The sequence below is a fragment of the Littorina saxatilis genome, linkage group LG3, assembly GCF_037325665.1.
Source record: "Littorina saxatilis isolate snail1 linkage group LG3, US_GU_Lsax_2.0, whole genome shotgun sequence".
Lineage (NCBI taxonomy): Eukaryota > Metazoa > Mollusca > Gastropoda > Littorinimorpha > Littorinidae > Littorina > Littorina saxatilis.
In genome coordinates, this window is record NC_090247.1 from 13,956,695 (window position 1) to 13,970,462 (window position 13,768).

Here is a 13,768-nt window from a genome sequence, read left to right on the forward strand (position 1 = left end):
GTTGTCGCATCCTCGGATTGCTCTGATGCGGAACGTGAATGTCTGAAGCAACAGGGCCCAGCGCATCAAACTTCCGTTCGTCATCTATGTCTTCTGTAGAGGTTGAAGGGACTGGTGATCAGTCTGTAGCGATTCTCTCTCTCTGAGACTGTCAATGTGCCAACACGGTCGACAGCGATTCTCCGGAAAGGTTCATCTATGAGGGGCATCTTTCCAAGGTGAGCTTTGGGTAATCCTCCTTTGGGTAAAGCTCGATGGCCAACATCACAGGAATGAACATAACGCCTGATGTCGCCCTCCATCCCTGGCCAGTAGAACGAATGCCAGAGTCTATTCTTAGTTTTCTTTGTCTCAAGATGACCAGTCTTAGTAACATTGTGGTATCGTCTCAAAATACCCGAACGAAGAGTCTCGGGCACCACCACCTGACTGAAGGTCTTCTCTGTGGTTATGAAAAGGCGATGTAGGACGCCCTGCTTCCAAAGGAATTTCACCTTTCCTTTCTTCCCGGATGGTGTAGAGTTCCTCCCTTTGGCCAGTTCCCGCACCCTGGACAGAGTTGGGTCAAGCGTCTGTAGCTGGATCAACTTCTCTCTGGTGACACCTAGACCAGAGTCTTTCATCCGTAGGGTTTTATGAGGTTCTTTTTCTCGCGTATTTTGGACTTGAGTAATGGCGGCTATCTTGACAGGTTGAGCTTTCGCCCGGTACACAGGAACTTCAAGGGTTTCTCCTCCAGGCTGAACGATCCGGTTTCCGATGAGTACGGGATATGTTAGCTGGTCAGCCACAATAGCGACAACGTTTCCTGAAAAGAATGGGGACTCTAAATGTACGATCGTAGTAGGACAAGTCTTCTGAACGTTCCCTGCTGCGAAACGAATAGTTTGACTTCCCTGCTTGAGGTTACAGTCTTTTACCAGCGAGGAGTCAATAACCAGTCCGTCGGCGCCTGTGTCACGAAGAGCAGATACTTGCGATCCATTGATACTGACCGTGCATAAAGGAGTGTACGAAAGTTGGCTACATGGGTCACACAGGGTAGGTAACTCTGATGTGGCAGCAGTGGTTCCTGGCGTCGTTACAACTGTTCTCACGTTGGTGACGGTCCTCACGTTGAAGGACGATGCTGAATGCGGGCAATTCCTACGGATGTGTCCATTTTTACCGCAACCGTAGCAATTTCTCTTGGGAAAAGGGCCGTTGGGGTGGACGGGACTAACTGGGGCAGAGTCTTCCTCAGGATTTTCAATGTCCTTCGTGTTCTTCTCGACTCGACCAGTCGCAGTAACCGGGTTTTTCCTGGCTCTTTTTGATGCAGCAAACCTCTCAGCTAGTTCGGCGGCCTCAGTGACGTTCGCCGGTTCGCGCTGCCGGATGAAATCCGCGAGGTCCCCAGACACATGGTCCATCAGGTGTTCCATCAGTAGGAGGTCTCGGATTCCAGCATAGGTCTCCTCTTTCTTCGCGGCTTTCCTCCACCGTTCAAACCAAATTCGAAGACGGGTAGCAAACTGTATAAACGTCTCCTCTCCCCTTTTGGCCGCGAGTCGAAACTTAGAACGATACGAGTCAGCCGTCCAGCGAAAAGATCCTCTAAGGGCGTCCACAATGACATCAAAGTTTCCCGCATCCTCAGCTGGCAGTTCCAAGTAAACATCGGCAGCAAAACCTTTCAGGAGGGCTCCAAGCCGAGCTCCCCAGTCACTCTCCCTGTCCCAGCCACTGAGAGTTGCTGCTCTCTCGAATCGTCCTAGGAAGGTGTCGAGATCCTCTTTGGCTTCATCAAATGGATCTATTTTCAGACGAACTGGTTCAATAGCCCTACCACGAGAACTTGAAGTAGTCTCTTCTCTCCTAGTCTTTTCTATCTCTGCACGAACTCTTTCTTCTTCCAGTTCAGCTAGACGTCGGCGGCGGTCGTTTTCTTCCTCTTCTCGAAGTACTTTTCTTCTGATTTCTTCTTCCTCCCTCTGAAGTCTTCGTTGAGCATCCTGTTCCTCCCTCTGAAGTCTTCGTTGAGCTTCTTCTTTTCTCAGTTGAGCTTCTTCTTTTCTCAGTTGAGCTTCCTCTTCTTCTTGAAGTAGTCTTCGTTGAGCTTCTTCTTTTCTCAGTTGAGCTTCCTCTTCTTCTTGAAGTAGTCTTCGTTGAGCTGCTTCCTCTTCTTGAACGTATTTTGCTAAAGCAGCCCCTGATCGAACGCCCAAAGCACGTCCCCTAGCGGCTATAATTTCTTGAGCTGACGTGAGGGAACTAGATTTTTCAATAGGGTCAACAGCAGCTCCATCCATATGCTTTGGCGTGGTAAGTGTCATACGGGGTGGAGAATTACCATGATCAGGGGTAGAAAAACTTGCCAGAGCGGCATTGCGAGATTTAGATCCCGACATGATTTCTCACCAAATGTAAAAGGGTTAAGTCGCCAACTATGGAAAAGCAACCTAACTACTTCACAACAAAATTCTGAAGCAAAACATCTCAATCTACAACATTTCCAGACAAATTACAACAGGGAAAAATGCTATAAACAACGACGAGACATGTACCCAGCACCGGCTACGGCGGCTAGTATTCACAGGTGGCCGCTGTGAAAATCAGGTTAAGCCTTAGCACGTACAAGCATGTTATTCAATCATCACTATTCAAAAATCAAACCTGACAAGACGGTACAAACAAACAGACGAACAGAGCAAAATCATAGGTGACGATGTAATAATAAAGATCCCGGACGAGCCCCCATTTGTCACGCACACATGCACAAAACACGCACGCAGTCTGTCATCCACGACTCAAAACAATCTTGCTCTTCCGACCACAAAACACAAGTTGACACGAACAGTAGATTAAGGACGTTTCTTACAAACAATCAATTATACATAACATAAATACACGCACAACACTATCTAACTATACAAATCTTTCTTTCGGCAATATCCACAACAACAACAAAGATCAACCAGCGTTAAAGCCTATAACAACAAAGAATAATTATTTAGAAACTTTCATACCTCTCACTTTCGCTCAGTTCATTATGACGTTATAGCTCCTGCACGTTTAGCTGTTAGGACGGGCTAAGGCTAATGTTACCGTGCTTGCGTATCCGAAATCGTTCATGAACCGGAGTCAACGAGGCCGTGGTGCGAAGCGACAGGAGTCATCGGTGACGTCGAGTCCTTGCCAGGCGAGCAGTGCCGTCGTCGAAAGTGGAGCAGGCAGACATCTCAGTAGTAGGTCAAGACCTCAGCATGGTGAAAACCAACAACCTGGAATGGTGAACGCAAGACTTAGTTCACGGTAACAGTAACATCGCCCACCCGTCCTTATAACTTAACAACCAAGTGCAGGATTAAATGGACATAGCTCTTTACTCTCACGCATCTCGAACACACATACCAACGGACTTATACCTTCAATTCTGCTAAGTATGAAGTCCCACGAATAATACCAAATTCATTCTATAAACAAAACTGTCAATCACTCTCCTTTCAAGCAAAACGTTCATTCAATCATATACCAAACCCTTCCCCAAAACAAACTCACAAATTCATACCGTTCAAGTACAAAGTTACACACGCACGTGCACACTATACATTCCGCCATCTTGGATTGACCGGTTTTCAGAAGTCAATAAGCAAAGCTAAACCTGAGAATAATTTAACTGTAACACACACAACATAATATTTAATGATTACATACCACATCCTGGTTGTATTGAAGTAGCCATACATATCCCCTGCCGTTGATAACAGGTTTCCGGCATCTGCTCTACGCAAACAGACCCTACGTTCAACGAAGAACGGATTCGCTTGGAACGCAAGCTATCTTCCCTCGGCTAAAGGCAAAGAACGAATGAATAAAAAGGAGTATCTACGAGCTCGAATTTAGCTCTGAGTTCACCTTACAAAGTACAAGTAAAACACACGTGAAATACCTGAGCACGAGCTCCACGAGACACCTGCAGTTAACCAGCGTCTACCTATGACAGGCGAAATAGAGGAACACAGGCGCTCCAATACAATACATTTAACCCCACAGCATAAAAGTATGCTAATATTAAAGCCGCTTGTGACAAGAACAAACAAAGAGAAAAGGAGAGAGAAAAAAAGAAAAGAAGAAGAAAGAAAAAAACGAAAATAAAAACCCCACTGTATTTACCAGTCAAAGAAGACGGCGTTCTGTGTTGCGCAGCCTTGCACATAGGCATAGTAAAAAGTAATACCTGTATTTCCTGCTCAATCTCGTAGACAGCATTCTGTGGTTAATCTGCTTTCTCTGTCGCAGAATGCTAAACAAGTGAGGATCATGATTGATCCCCACCCCTCCCCGCCCCTAAGAGATAGCTAGAGCCATTTGCTTCCTTCTAAGAGAACAGAACCAGTCAGAGTCTGCCTGGCGAAGTTTAATACATACCGGTAGCTGCTCTAATTGTTTAGCACACTGTTAATTGATTTTCGCTTGAAGCTGGGCTCGAGTCTAGTCTGTCTGTTGTTGTTATCCCAGCGAAGCTGGAGGTATCCCGTGAACGCTATACTGTAATCGATTTGAGAAATGTGCACACCGAATAATACATGATAAAGAAGGATTCGTTGTGCCCGGCTACGTGCTACAGTTGGAGATGGAAGTTCACCAAAAATGGGGACCATACTAACAAAAATACGCTGGGTAAAATAGGCGCCCCCATTTTTTCAGCAAACGCCACCCCAGGCCGATTTGGACGGGTAGAAATTCCGTAGTTTCCAAGTCTATGGATAAAGCTCGCGTAAAAAGAATACGTCACGGTCGAAAGTCTTTGACGTCAATTAATGCATCATGACGTCATGCCTCCCTGAAGTCTTTCTCTCTCGCGCAGTGTGTGTGTTTGTGTTCATTTTGTGCACATGTGTTAGTGTTACTCTGTGTGTGTGTGTGTGTGTGTGTGTGTGTGTGTGTGTATTTGTGTGTGTGTGTGTGTGCGTGCGCACGCGTGCATGAGTCTGTACTCGTGTGTGTGTAAGTGTGTGTGTGGGCATAAGTGTATGTGTGTAAGTGTATGTGTGCTTGTTTGTAAAGGTGTGCATGTCCATATGTGCGTATGGGTGTGTGTTTTGTGTGTATGAAGTTTTTTGTTAGAGAGTGAGTGAGTGCGTGTGAGTGAGTGTGTGTGTGTGTGTGTGTGTGTGTGTGTGTGTGTGTGTGTGTGTGTGTGTGTTTGAGAGAGAGAGAGAGAGTGTGTGTGTGTGTGTAGGTGTGAATGTGTGTGTGCATGAGTTTGTGTGTATGTTTGTGTGTGTATGAGTGTGTATATGATTGTGTTTGTTTGTAAAGGTGTGTGTGTCCGACTGTCTATGTGCGTATTTGTTTGTTTGTTTGCTCAACGCCCAGCCGACCACGAAGGGCCATATCAGGGCGGTGCTGCTTTGAGATATAACGTGCGCCACACAAAAGGCAGAAGTCGCAGCACAGGCTTCATGTCTCACCCAGTCACATTATTCTGACACCGGACCAACCAGTCCTAGCATGCACTAACCCCATAATGCCAGCCGCCAGACGGAGCCGGCACCCACTAGATTGCCAATTTTAAAGTCTTAGGTATGACCCGGCCTGGGTTCGAACCCACGACCTCCCGATCACAGGGCGGACGCCTTACCACTAGGCCAACCGTGTATGTGCGTATGAGTGTGTGTATTGTGTGTATGAGATTTGTCAGTGTGAGTCAATGTGTGTCTGTGTCTGTGGGTGTGTGCGTGCGTACATGCGTGCGTATGTACATGTGTGTGTGTGTGTGTGTGTGTGTGTGTTTGTGTGGGTGTGTGTCTGTTTGTATAAGAGATAAAGAGAGAGAGAGAGAGAGAGAGAGAGTGGGAGGGTTGGTTTGTGTTTGTGCGTGTGCGTAAGTGTATGTGTGTGTGTATGTGTGTTTGTTTGTAAAGGTGTGTATGTCCGTCTGTCTATATGTGCGTATGGCGGTGTGTTTTGTGTGTACAGTGAAGTGTGTGTGAGAGAGTGAGTGAGTGAGTGTGTATGTGTGTACGTGCCGTGTGCAACTTGTGTGTGTGTGTGTGTGTTCGTGTGTGTGTGTTTGAGAGAGAGAGAGAGAGAGAGAGAGAGAGAGAGAGAGAGAGAGAGAGAGGTTTGTCTTTCGCTGGGGTATGCAGTGCCTTGGCGTTGCACATCTACTTAATCCCAGCGAAGCTGGAGGTATCCCGTGAACGCTATACTGTAATCGATTTGAGAAATGTGCACACCGAATAATACATGATAAAGAAGGATTCGTTGTGCCCGGCTACGTGCTACAGTTGGAGATGGAAGTTCACCAAAAATGGGGACCATACTAACAAAAATACGGTGGGTAAAATAGGCGCCCCCATTTTTTCAGCAAACGCCACCCCAGGCCGCTTTGGACGGGTAGAAATTCCGTAGTTTCCAAGTCTATGGATAAAGCTCGCGTAAGAAGAATACGTCACGGTCGAAAGTCTTTGACGTCAATTAATGCATCATGACGTCATGCCTCCCTGTAGTCTTTCTCTCTCGCGCAGTGTGTGTGTTTGTGTTCATTTTGTGCACATGTGTTAGTGTTACTGTGTGTGTGTGTGTGTGTGTGTGTGTGTGTGTGTGTGTGTGTGTGTGTGTGTGTGTGTTTTATTTGTGTGTGTGTGTGTGCGCGCACGCGTGCATGAGTCTGTACTCGTATACATGTGTGTGGTGTGTGTGTATTTGTGTGTGTGTGTGAGTGTGTGCGTGTGCGTGCGCACGCGTGCATGAGTCTGTACTAGTGTGTGTGTAAGTGTGTGTGTGGGCATAAGTGTATGGGTGTGCGTGTATGTGTGTTTGTTTGTAAAGGTGTGCATGTCCGTCTGTCCATATGTGCGTATGGGTGTGTGTTTTGTGTGTATGAAGTTTTTTGTTAGAGAGTGAGTGAGTGCGTGTGAGTGAGTGTGTGTGTGTGTGTGTGTGACTTGGTGTGTGTGTGTGTTTGTGTGTGTGTGTTTGAGAGAGAGAGAGAGAGTGTGTGTGTGTGTGTGTGTGTGTAGGTGTGAATGTGTGTGTGCATGAGTTTGTGTGTATGTTTGTGTGTGTATGAGTGTGTATATGTGTTTGTTTGTAAAGGTGTGTGTGTCCGACTGTCTATGTGCGTATTTGTTTGTTTGTTTGCTCAACGCCCAGCCGACCACGAAGGGCCATATCAGGGCGGTGCTGCTTTGACATATAACGTGCGCCACACACAAGACAGAAGTCGCAGCACAGGCTTCATGTCTCACCCAGTCACATTATTCTGACACCGGACCAACCAGTTCTAGCACTAACCCCATAATGCCAGACGCCAGGCGGAGCAGCCACTAGATTGCCAATTTTAAAGTCTTAGGTATGACCCGGCCGGGGTTCGAACCCACGACCTCCCGATCACGGGGCGGACGCCTTACCACTAGGCCAACCGTGCCGGTCTATGTGCGTATAAGTGTGTGTTATGTGTGTATGAGATTTGTGTCAGTCAATGTGTGTGTGTGTGTGTGTGTGTGTGTGTGCGTGTGCGTGCGTATGTACAGTGTGTATGTGTGTGTGTGTGTGGGTGTTTGTTTGTTTGTTTGCTTAACGCCCAGCCGACCACGAAGGGCCATATCAGGGCGGTGCTGCTTTGACATATAACGTGCGCCACACACAAGACAGAAGTCGCAGCACAGGCTTCATGTCTCACCCAGTCACATTATTCTGACACCCCGGGACCAACCGGAGTGTGTGTGTGTGTGAATGTGTGTGTGCATGAGTTTGTGTGTATGTTTGTGTGTGTATGAGTGTGTATATGTGTTTGTTTGTAAAGGTGTGTGTGTCCGTCTGTCTACACTCTAAATTTTATAACACTTTGAGAACACTGAAAGTGTTTAGGGTGAACACTTAAAGTGTTAGGGTGAACACATTTTTACACTTTTGGAACACAGAAAGTGTTCTCAATGTGTTATCCTGAAGCATCTTCTGCTACCTGAACACTTTTGGAACACATGGTAAACACTTTTTTGCACAGTGGAACACCAGGTGAACACACGTGTTCAACAAGTGTTCCACAAGTGTTCCACTTCGTCTTTTAGTCATGCTCCGAATAAAATAATACATTAAAAATATTTAGGCCATGAGCAGATTCGAACCCGAGACCTTCGCCTTGCCAGGTCAGCGCTCTACCGATTGAGCTACGGAGACTCGTCGGGATCTAGCGTCGCTTAGAGTATATAATTTTTATACCCCCTAGACCGCTGCGGGACGTTTTTGTTTTTTTGTTTTTAATCGTGTTGTGCTTATATTTTTTCATCAAACATTTATTTCATCTGAGACATCTAATAAGCGGTAAGTATTAGCATTTTTATTTTTACAATTCAATAATGTTACTAATTGTCCCATCATCCTTCAGCTGGACCAAAAAAGAACGTTGACACTTTTAGATCTGTGGACCTGTCTGCGTTGTCGCTGCGTTGATTTGGCTCAGGATTTCCGATTGTTATCTGTAAGTTGCTTGCTGAGATTTTGTATTAATTCATCTAAGCTTAGTCACTCGTATTTTTGTTGTAACATGTTCCTGTTACTTGTATCTGTGGACGTTTGAAGACAATTTCTCTAATTTTGCTGTCGCAACGGTTTCAGCTGATCAGTGGACCTTTTACATTAGTTCTGCGTTGGTAAATAAACTCTATTTCAATTTGATGTTGATTTTTTATTCTGGTTGATGTGCTTGGTTTTGTGTTATTGTTATACTTGTATGTCCAGGGGTTCCTTATAATTATAATGGTGGTCCAGTGAACGATACTTTCCGCCTGTGGTCAGAGCAATACATTTGCAGATTTTCGGATTCTTCTTCTTCCTTGATGTACGATCTGCACGCTAGATAAAGTGAAGCGGTAGGCTAAAAACAGCATACATTAATGAACAACATTCATCATAATAGTGGCCAGGTTGATTGTGTGCGCAATTTAGAATAATTCTATGCATGCTTGGTTGTATTTGATTTCACAGATCTATCACACTTTCAGGGAACTGGGAAGCCGTTTGAGCTGATGTGCCCATGTGGCGAATCGATGTGGGCGTAACCTGCGGACATTTCTTCTGAATTGCACTGAGGATGAACAGGAGGCACTGACGGCAACCCAGACGTGTTTACCAAGGTACGCATGTCCTGCATTTGCATATAGTGTGTAGTTTTGCAGAGAAATATTGACTTTCAAATTGATCTGATAAGTTTTGTTTGTTTGTTTGCTTAACGCACAGCCGACTACGAAGGGCCATATCAGGGCGGTGCTGCTTTGACATTTAACGTGCGCCACACACGAAGTCGCAGCACAGGCTTCATGTCTCACCTAGTCACATTATTCTGACACCGGACCAACCAGTCCTAGCACTAACCCCATAATGCCAGACGCCAGGCGGAGCAGCCACTAGATTGCCAATTTTAAAGTTTTAGGTATGACCCGGCCGGGGTTCGAAGCCACGACCTCCCGATCACCGGGCGGACGCCTAACCACTAGGCCAATTGTGCCGGCGGTTGCGGAATCATTGATTATTCTATTTGCTGAAATACTCTGTTTCAAAATTAATATCTCCGTGCAAAACACACCAGACAGTCGCCAAACTCATATGTGGACACACACACACACACACACACACACACACACACACACACACACACAGCCAGCCCCCTCTCCTTCCACATTTGATAGAAATCTAAATGTTGATACACAGTTTCACAATAAACAAAAGTATGAGAATCAGAACACTTGTCAGTGTTGCTACGATGTGGAACTTCAGTAAAATAGTGTTTGATTTCTTAACATGCATCTTGTGTGTGCAGGAACCATACTGCTTGGCTGAGGCAGTTCACTTTCTGGAGATGGAGCTAACAGTAATGCGACGAAACCTTGTGGATGCACTTCATGTAAGTTTAAGCTTTCCGTGGGATACAGCGCAGTTACATTTTGAGAATGCTGCCTTATTTTGCAGTCTTCTCCTTAAAAGGTGGAAAAAATATACATATTTTTAAGTTCAGTGAGTGCTGAGGCCTGCAATGATAAAATGTTTTCCTGAACTAAGTCTACTCAGAATTTCCATTCGTTATGGTAGAGTAGTGCTGTAAACACTGAGGCCAGCTTTAGTCAAAGCATGGCCAACAGACAACACGCTGCTGATCCGCTTGGATCTGCCATTGCCGCTAACAGTGTATGCAGGGTGCATTCAATATGACACCCTTTTCTTTTGAAAATATTCTCATCGGAGTTTATGATTGGTTTTGACAGTGATCGCTGGCCTCCAATGGTCGCTGACAAGGTGTTTTCCTTCGGTTCACGAAGGTTTAGCTTGAGATCACGTGAGTTAAAAGCGATCCGTTTGTAAGTTTTGGTTAGTTTGATCTAAATAATGAAATATTTTAGAAAATTATGATAGAAATTAGAATGCATTTTATATTAAAGAATGCATTCCATATCATGGAACACATTCTATATTTATAGAATGCATTCTATAAAATAGAAAACATTGTATAATATAGAATGCATTCAATCATACTTGTCATTTGCCCAGAAATGTATTCTATTATAGAATGCATTCTATAACGTCCAACAATGCATTCTTATGATAGAATGCATTCTTATGATAGAATGCATTCCATAAAGCGCCACAAAACTTCTACAGGCCAGCTCGGTATGGTCCCTGCTTCGAAAGCAGATCTACAAACACTCTCACACACAGCTCTCTCTGTCTCTCTGTTTCTGTCTCTGTCTCTCTCTGTCTGTCTCTCTCTCTGTCTCTCTCTGTCTGTCTCTCTCTCTGTCTCTGTCTCTGTCTCTCTCTGTCTCTGTCTCTCTGTCTCTCTCCCTCTCTCTCTCTCTCTCTCACTCTGTGCGTGTGTGTGGCTGTGTGTGTGTGTAGTTCTGCTTTTCTTTGCGGGGCTGGCCTGTTGTAGTTTCGGGACATTATGCATATAAATTATAATGCATTTCAGGACGTTAAAGAACGCATTCTATCATAAAAAGCATTTTGGTATTTTGTGTAAATTAGAATGCATTTTATCTTAGAAGGCAGTTCGGGACGTTATAGAATGCATTCTATAATATAGAATACATTACATAATAAATGATTTCCTTATAATTCATTATTTAGATCAAACCAACAAAACTTAGGTAGTTTCTTTACAAACGGATTACTAGAGGGTGCATTCAATATGACACCCTTTTCTTTGAACTAAAACTCATCGGAGTTCACGATTAATTGCGACAGTGATCTTTGGCTCCAGTGATTGTTGACAAGGTGTTTTCCCTGGGTTCACATAGGTTTAAGAACGAGTTAAGGAAAACGGGCGTGCTCAAGGCCTCGCCACATTAGCAGTACGGTTTACTGCTTACCTTATATAAACAATTTGTAGAGTGCCATTTTCCAGAGTGGCCACGCGCTAATGAAATCCTTGCGAAAGACCTATTTTAATTCTACTTTTTGTTCTTAGGGACAGACTCCTGCTTCAAGAGGGATTACTTTTTACATTCAGTCGTGTGTGCATGTGCGTGCATGCGAGTGTCATTGTGTGTTGGGAAGGTGAAAGCGAATTGGACGTGACGTATTTGTTCTCTGTTATGTGACCTATGCCCGTTCTGGAATAAAAAAAGTTTACCTGTAACTGCGATTGTTGGAGATCTGCTGACAGCAAGAAGAAGTCCACTATTAGTTAAGATTTACACTTCAGTGTTATCAATTAAGTACAAACGTTTAACACAAACCTGTTAAGAGTTGGAAATGCATCATGTTCTAAAACTCACTTTTATTTCGAACAGGATGTTCCGGACAGCGAGTTGAAAACTAAACCAAAGACCAAGGGCCTGGAATCCTCCCAACTCTGAAGGGTGTTTTTGTTATCGGACTTTCGTGTGTGAACTTTCAAGATGGGGTTTACCAGAGCTCCGTTCATATTATTTAATAGCAACATATACCGAGCAACAAAAGAAACGCGAAAAAATTCTGCAATGTTTGATTGACAAAATCTCGAACAATTATGGAGTTAGAATTATCAAACCACAACATTTTGATGAAGGCATGTTTGACACAGCTGTTGCGTGAGTATTTTGATGCTGCGATTGTTTCAACACACGGGACAAAACGAAGTTTTGGAGGTCAGCCTTCATCGCGTTCTCTGGCCACTGATCGGACACTGGTTGCTTCCAGTGATGTTCCTGGTATTGTCAGCGGCTGAATTGAATCGATGTCGAAGACGTTGTGGAAGGAAATTGCGATCTTGTCTTATTGGGGTAATGCGAAAAAATCTACCGCGTTGCATAACTGCAGTGCTTCCAATGTCACCAGAACATTGCAGAAGGTGATAAACTGTTGACACATGCACGTTTAAAGCCCATGCCAGCGCTTCTGGATCACCCCCAGCTTTAAATCGACCTGGCATTTTGGTGGTGTCAATCTTGGCATCCTGGCTGTTTCAAAAGTGAGACTGGCAGCAAGCGTGCCATGGTCTCTTTTGGTTGCTAATGCATTAGTGAACACATCTCACACATCAGATTTCTCCTGCTCTACTTGCACGTGCTGCGAGCGCGCATTATGTGTTTTACGATAAACCTGCTTGTCCCGTGTGTTAAAACAGTCACAGCATCAAAATAATCACACAAAAGCAAGGTCAAACATGCCTTCATTAAACTTTTGTAGTTTAATAATTCTAACTCTATAATTGATGAAGATTTTGTCAATCAAACAATGACGAATTTTGTTGCTCGGTATATTATGTGTTCAACAATTCCTACCCCAGACCCGTTTGTTCTGCGACTGCTGCAGACATTTCTTTTTGTCAATTAAAAATGCTTCTTTGCTCACAAAATTTGATTTTAATGTCTTTCTGAATTGTATGACAGTGCAGGATGAAAGTGTTCCAAAAGTGTTCTAAAAGTGTTCCAAAAGTGTTCTAAAAGTGTTCCAAAAGTGTTCCAAAAGTGTTCTAAAAGTGTTCCAAAAGTGTTCTAAAAGTGTTCCAAAAGTGTTCTAAAAGTGTTCCAAAAGTGTTCCAAAAGTGTTCTAAAAGTGTTCCAAAAGTGTTCTAAAAGTGTTCCAAAAGTGTTCCAAAAGTGTTGACCTGAACACTTTTATGTGTTCAGAAGTGGTTACAGCAGGGTGAACACTTAAAAGTGTTCAGATGTGAACACTTTTGGAACACTTTTGGAACACTTTTGGAACACTTTTGGAACACTTTTTTGTGTATAGAACACTTTTTGTGTTCCAAAAGTGTTCCAAAAGTGTTCTACTAAAAGGGTGTTCAGAAGTGGTTACAGAAAGGGTGTTCAGGAGTGGAACACTTTTGTTTAGAGTGTATGTGCGTATTTGTTTGTTTGTTTCCATAATTATCAGGGCGGTGCTGCTTTGAGATATAACGTGCGCCACACAAAAGGCAGAAGTCGCAGCACAGGCTTCACATGTCTCACCCAGTCACATTATTCTGACACCGGACCAACCAGTCCTAGCATGCACTAACCCCATAATGCCAGCCGCCAGACGGAGCACCCACTAGATTGCCAATTTTAAAGTCTTAGGTATGACCCGGCCTGGGTTCTAACCCACGACCTCCCGATCACAGGGCGGACGCCTTAATACCACTAGGCCAACCGTGTATGTGCGTATGAGTGTGTGTATTGTGTGTATGAGATTTGTGTGAGTCAATGTGTGTGTGTGTGTGTGTCTGTGGGTGTGTGCGTGCGTACATGCGTATGTATGTACATGTGTGTGTGTGTGTGTGTGTGTTTGTGTGGGTGTGTGTCTGTTTGTATAAGAG

At 44.3% G+C, this 13,768-nt stretch overlaps 1 protein-coding gene and 2 long non-coding RNA genes across 3 annotated transcripts in view; 1 reads left to right on the top strand and 2 right to left on the bottom strand.

The window, feature by feature from the left end:
• The window catches only part of LOC138961680 (uncharacterized), a 3,837-nt gene extending 1,308 nt beyond the window's left edge, over window positions 1-2,529 (bottom strand). The window contains exon 1 of the mRNA XM_070333352.1: window positions 1-2,529. This exon is cut by the window's left edge and continues 450 nt beyond it. Within this exon, the coding sequence (XP_070189453.1) occupies window positions 81-2,390 (2,310 nt within the window). The 5' untranslated portion in view covers window positions 2,391-2,529 and the 3' untranslated portion in view covers window positions 1-80.
• Window positions 2,530-2,838: 309 nt separating this feature from the next.
• On the bottom strand, window positions 2,839-4,064 carry LOC138960859 (uncharacterized). The gene is made up of 2 exons (XR_011454083.1): window positions 3,697-4,064; window positions 2,839-3,263 (listed from the first exon to the last, which is right to left on the bottom strand). It is a non-coding gene; the product is annotated as an uncharacterized lncRNA (long non-coding RNA).
• A 4,289-nt stretch (window positions 4,065-8,353) lies between these two features.
• LOC138961681 (uncharacterized) lies at window positions 8,354-12,823 on the top strand. Its single transcript, XR_011454277.1, has 4 exons — window positions 8,354-8,470; window positions 8,994-9,125; window positions 9,809-9,892; window positions 11,778-12,823. It is a non-coding gene; the product is annotated as an uncharacterized lncRNA (long non-coding RNA).
• Window positions 12,824-13,768: the final 945 nt, after the last annotated feature.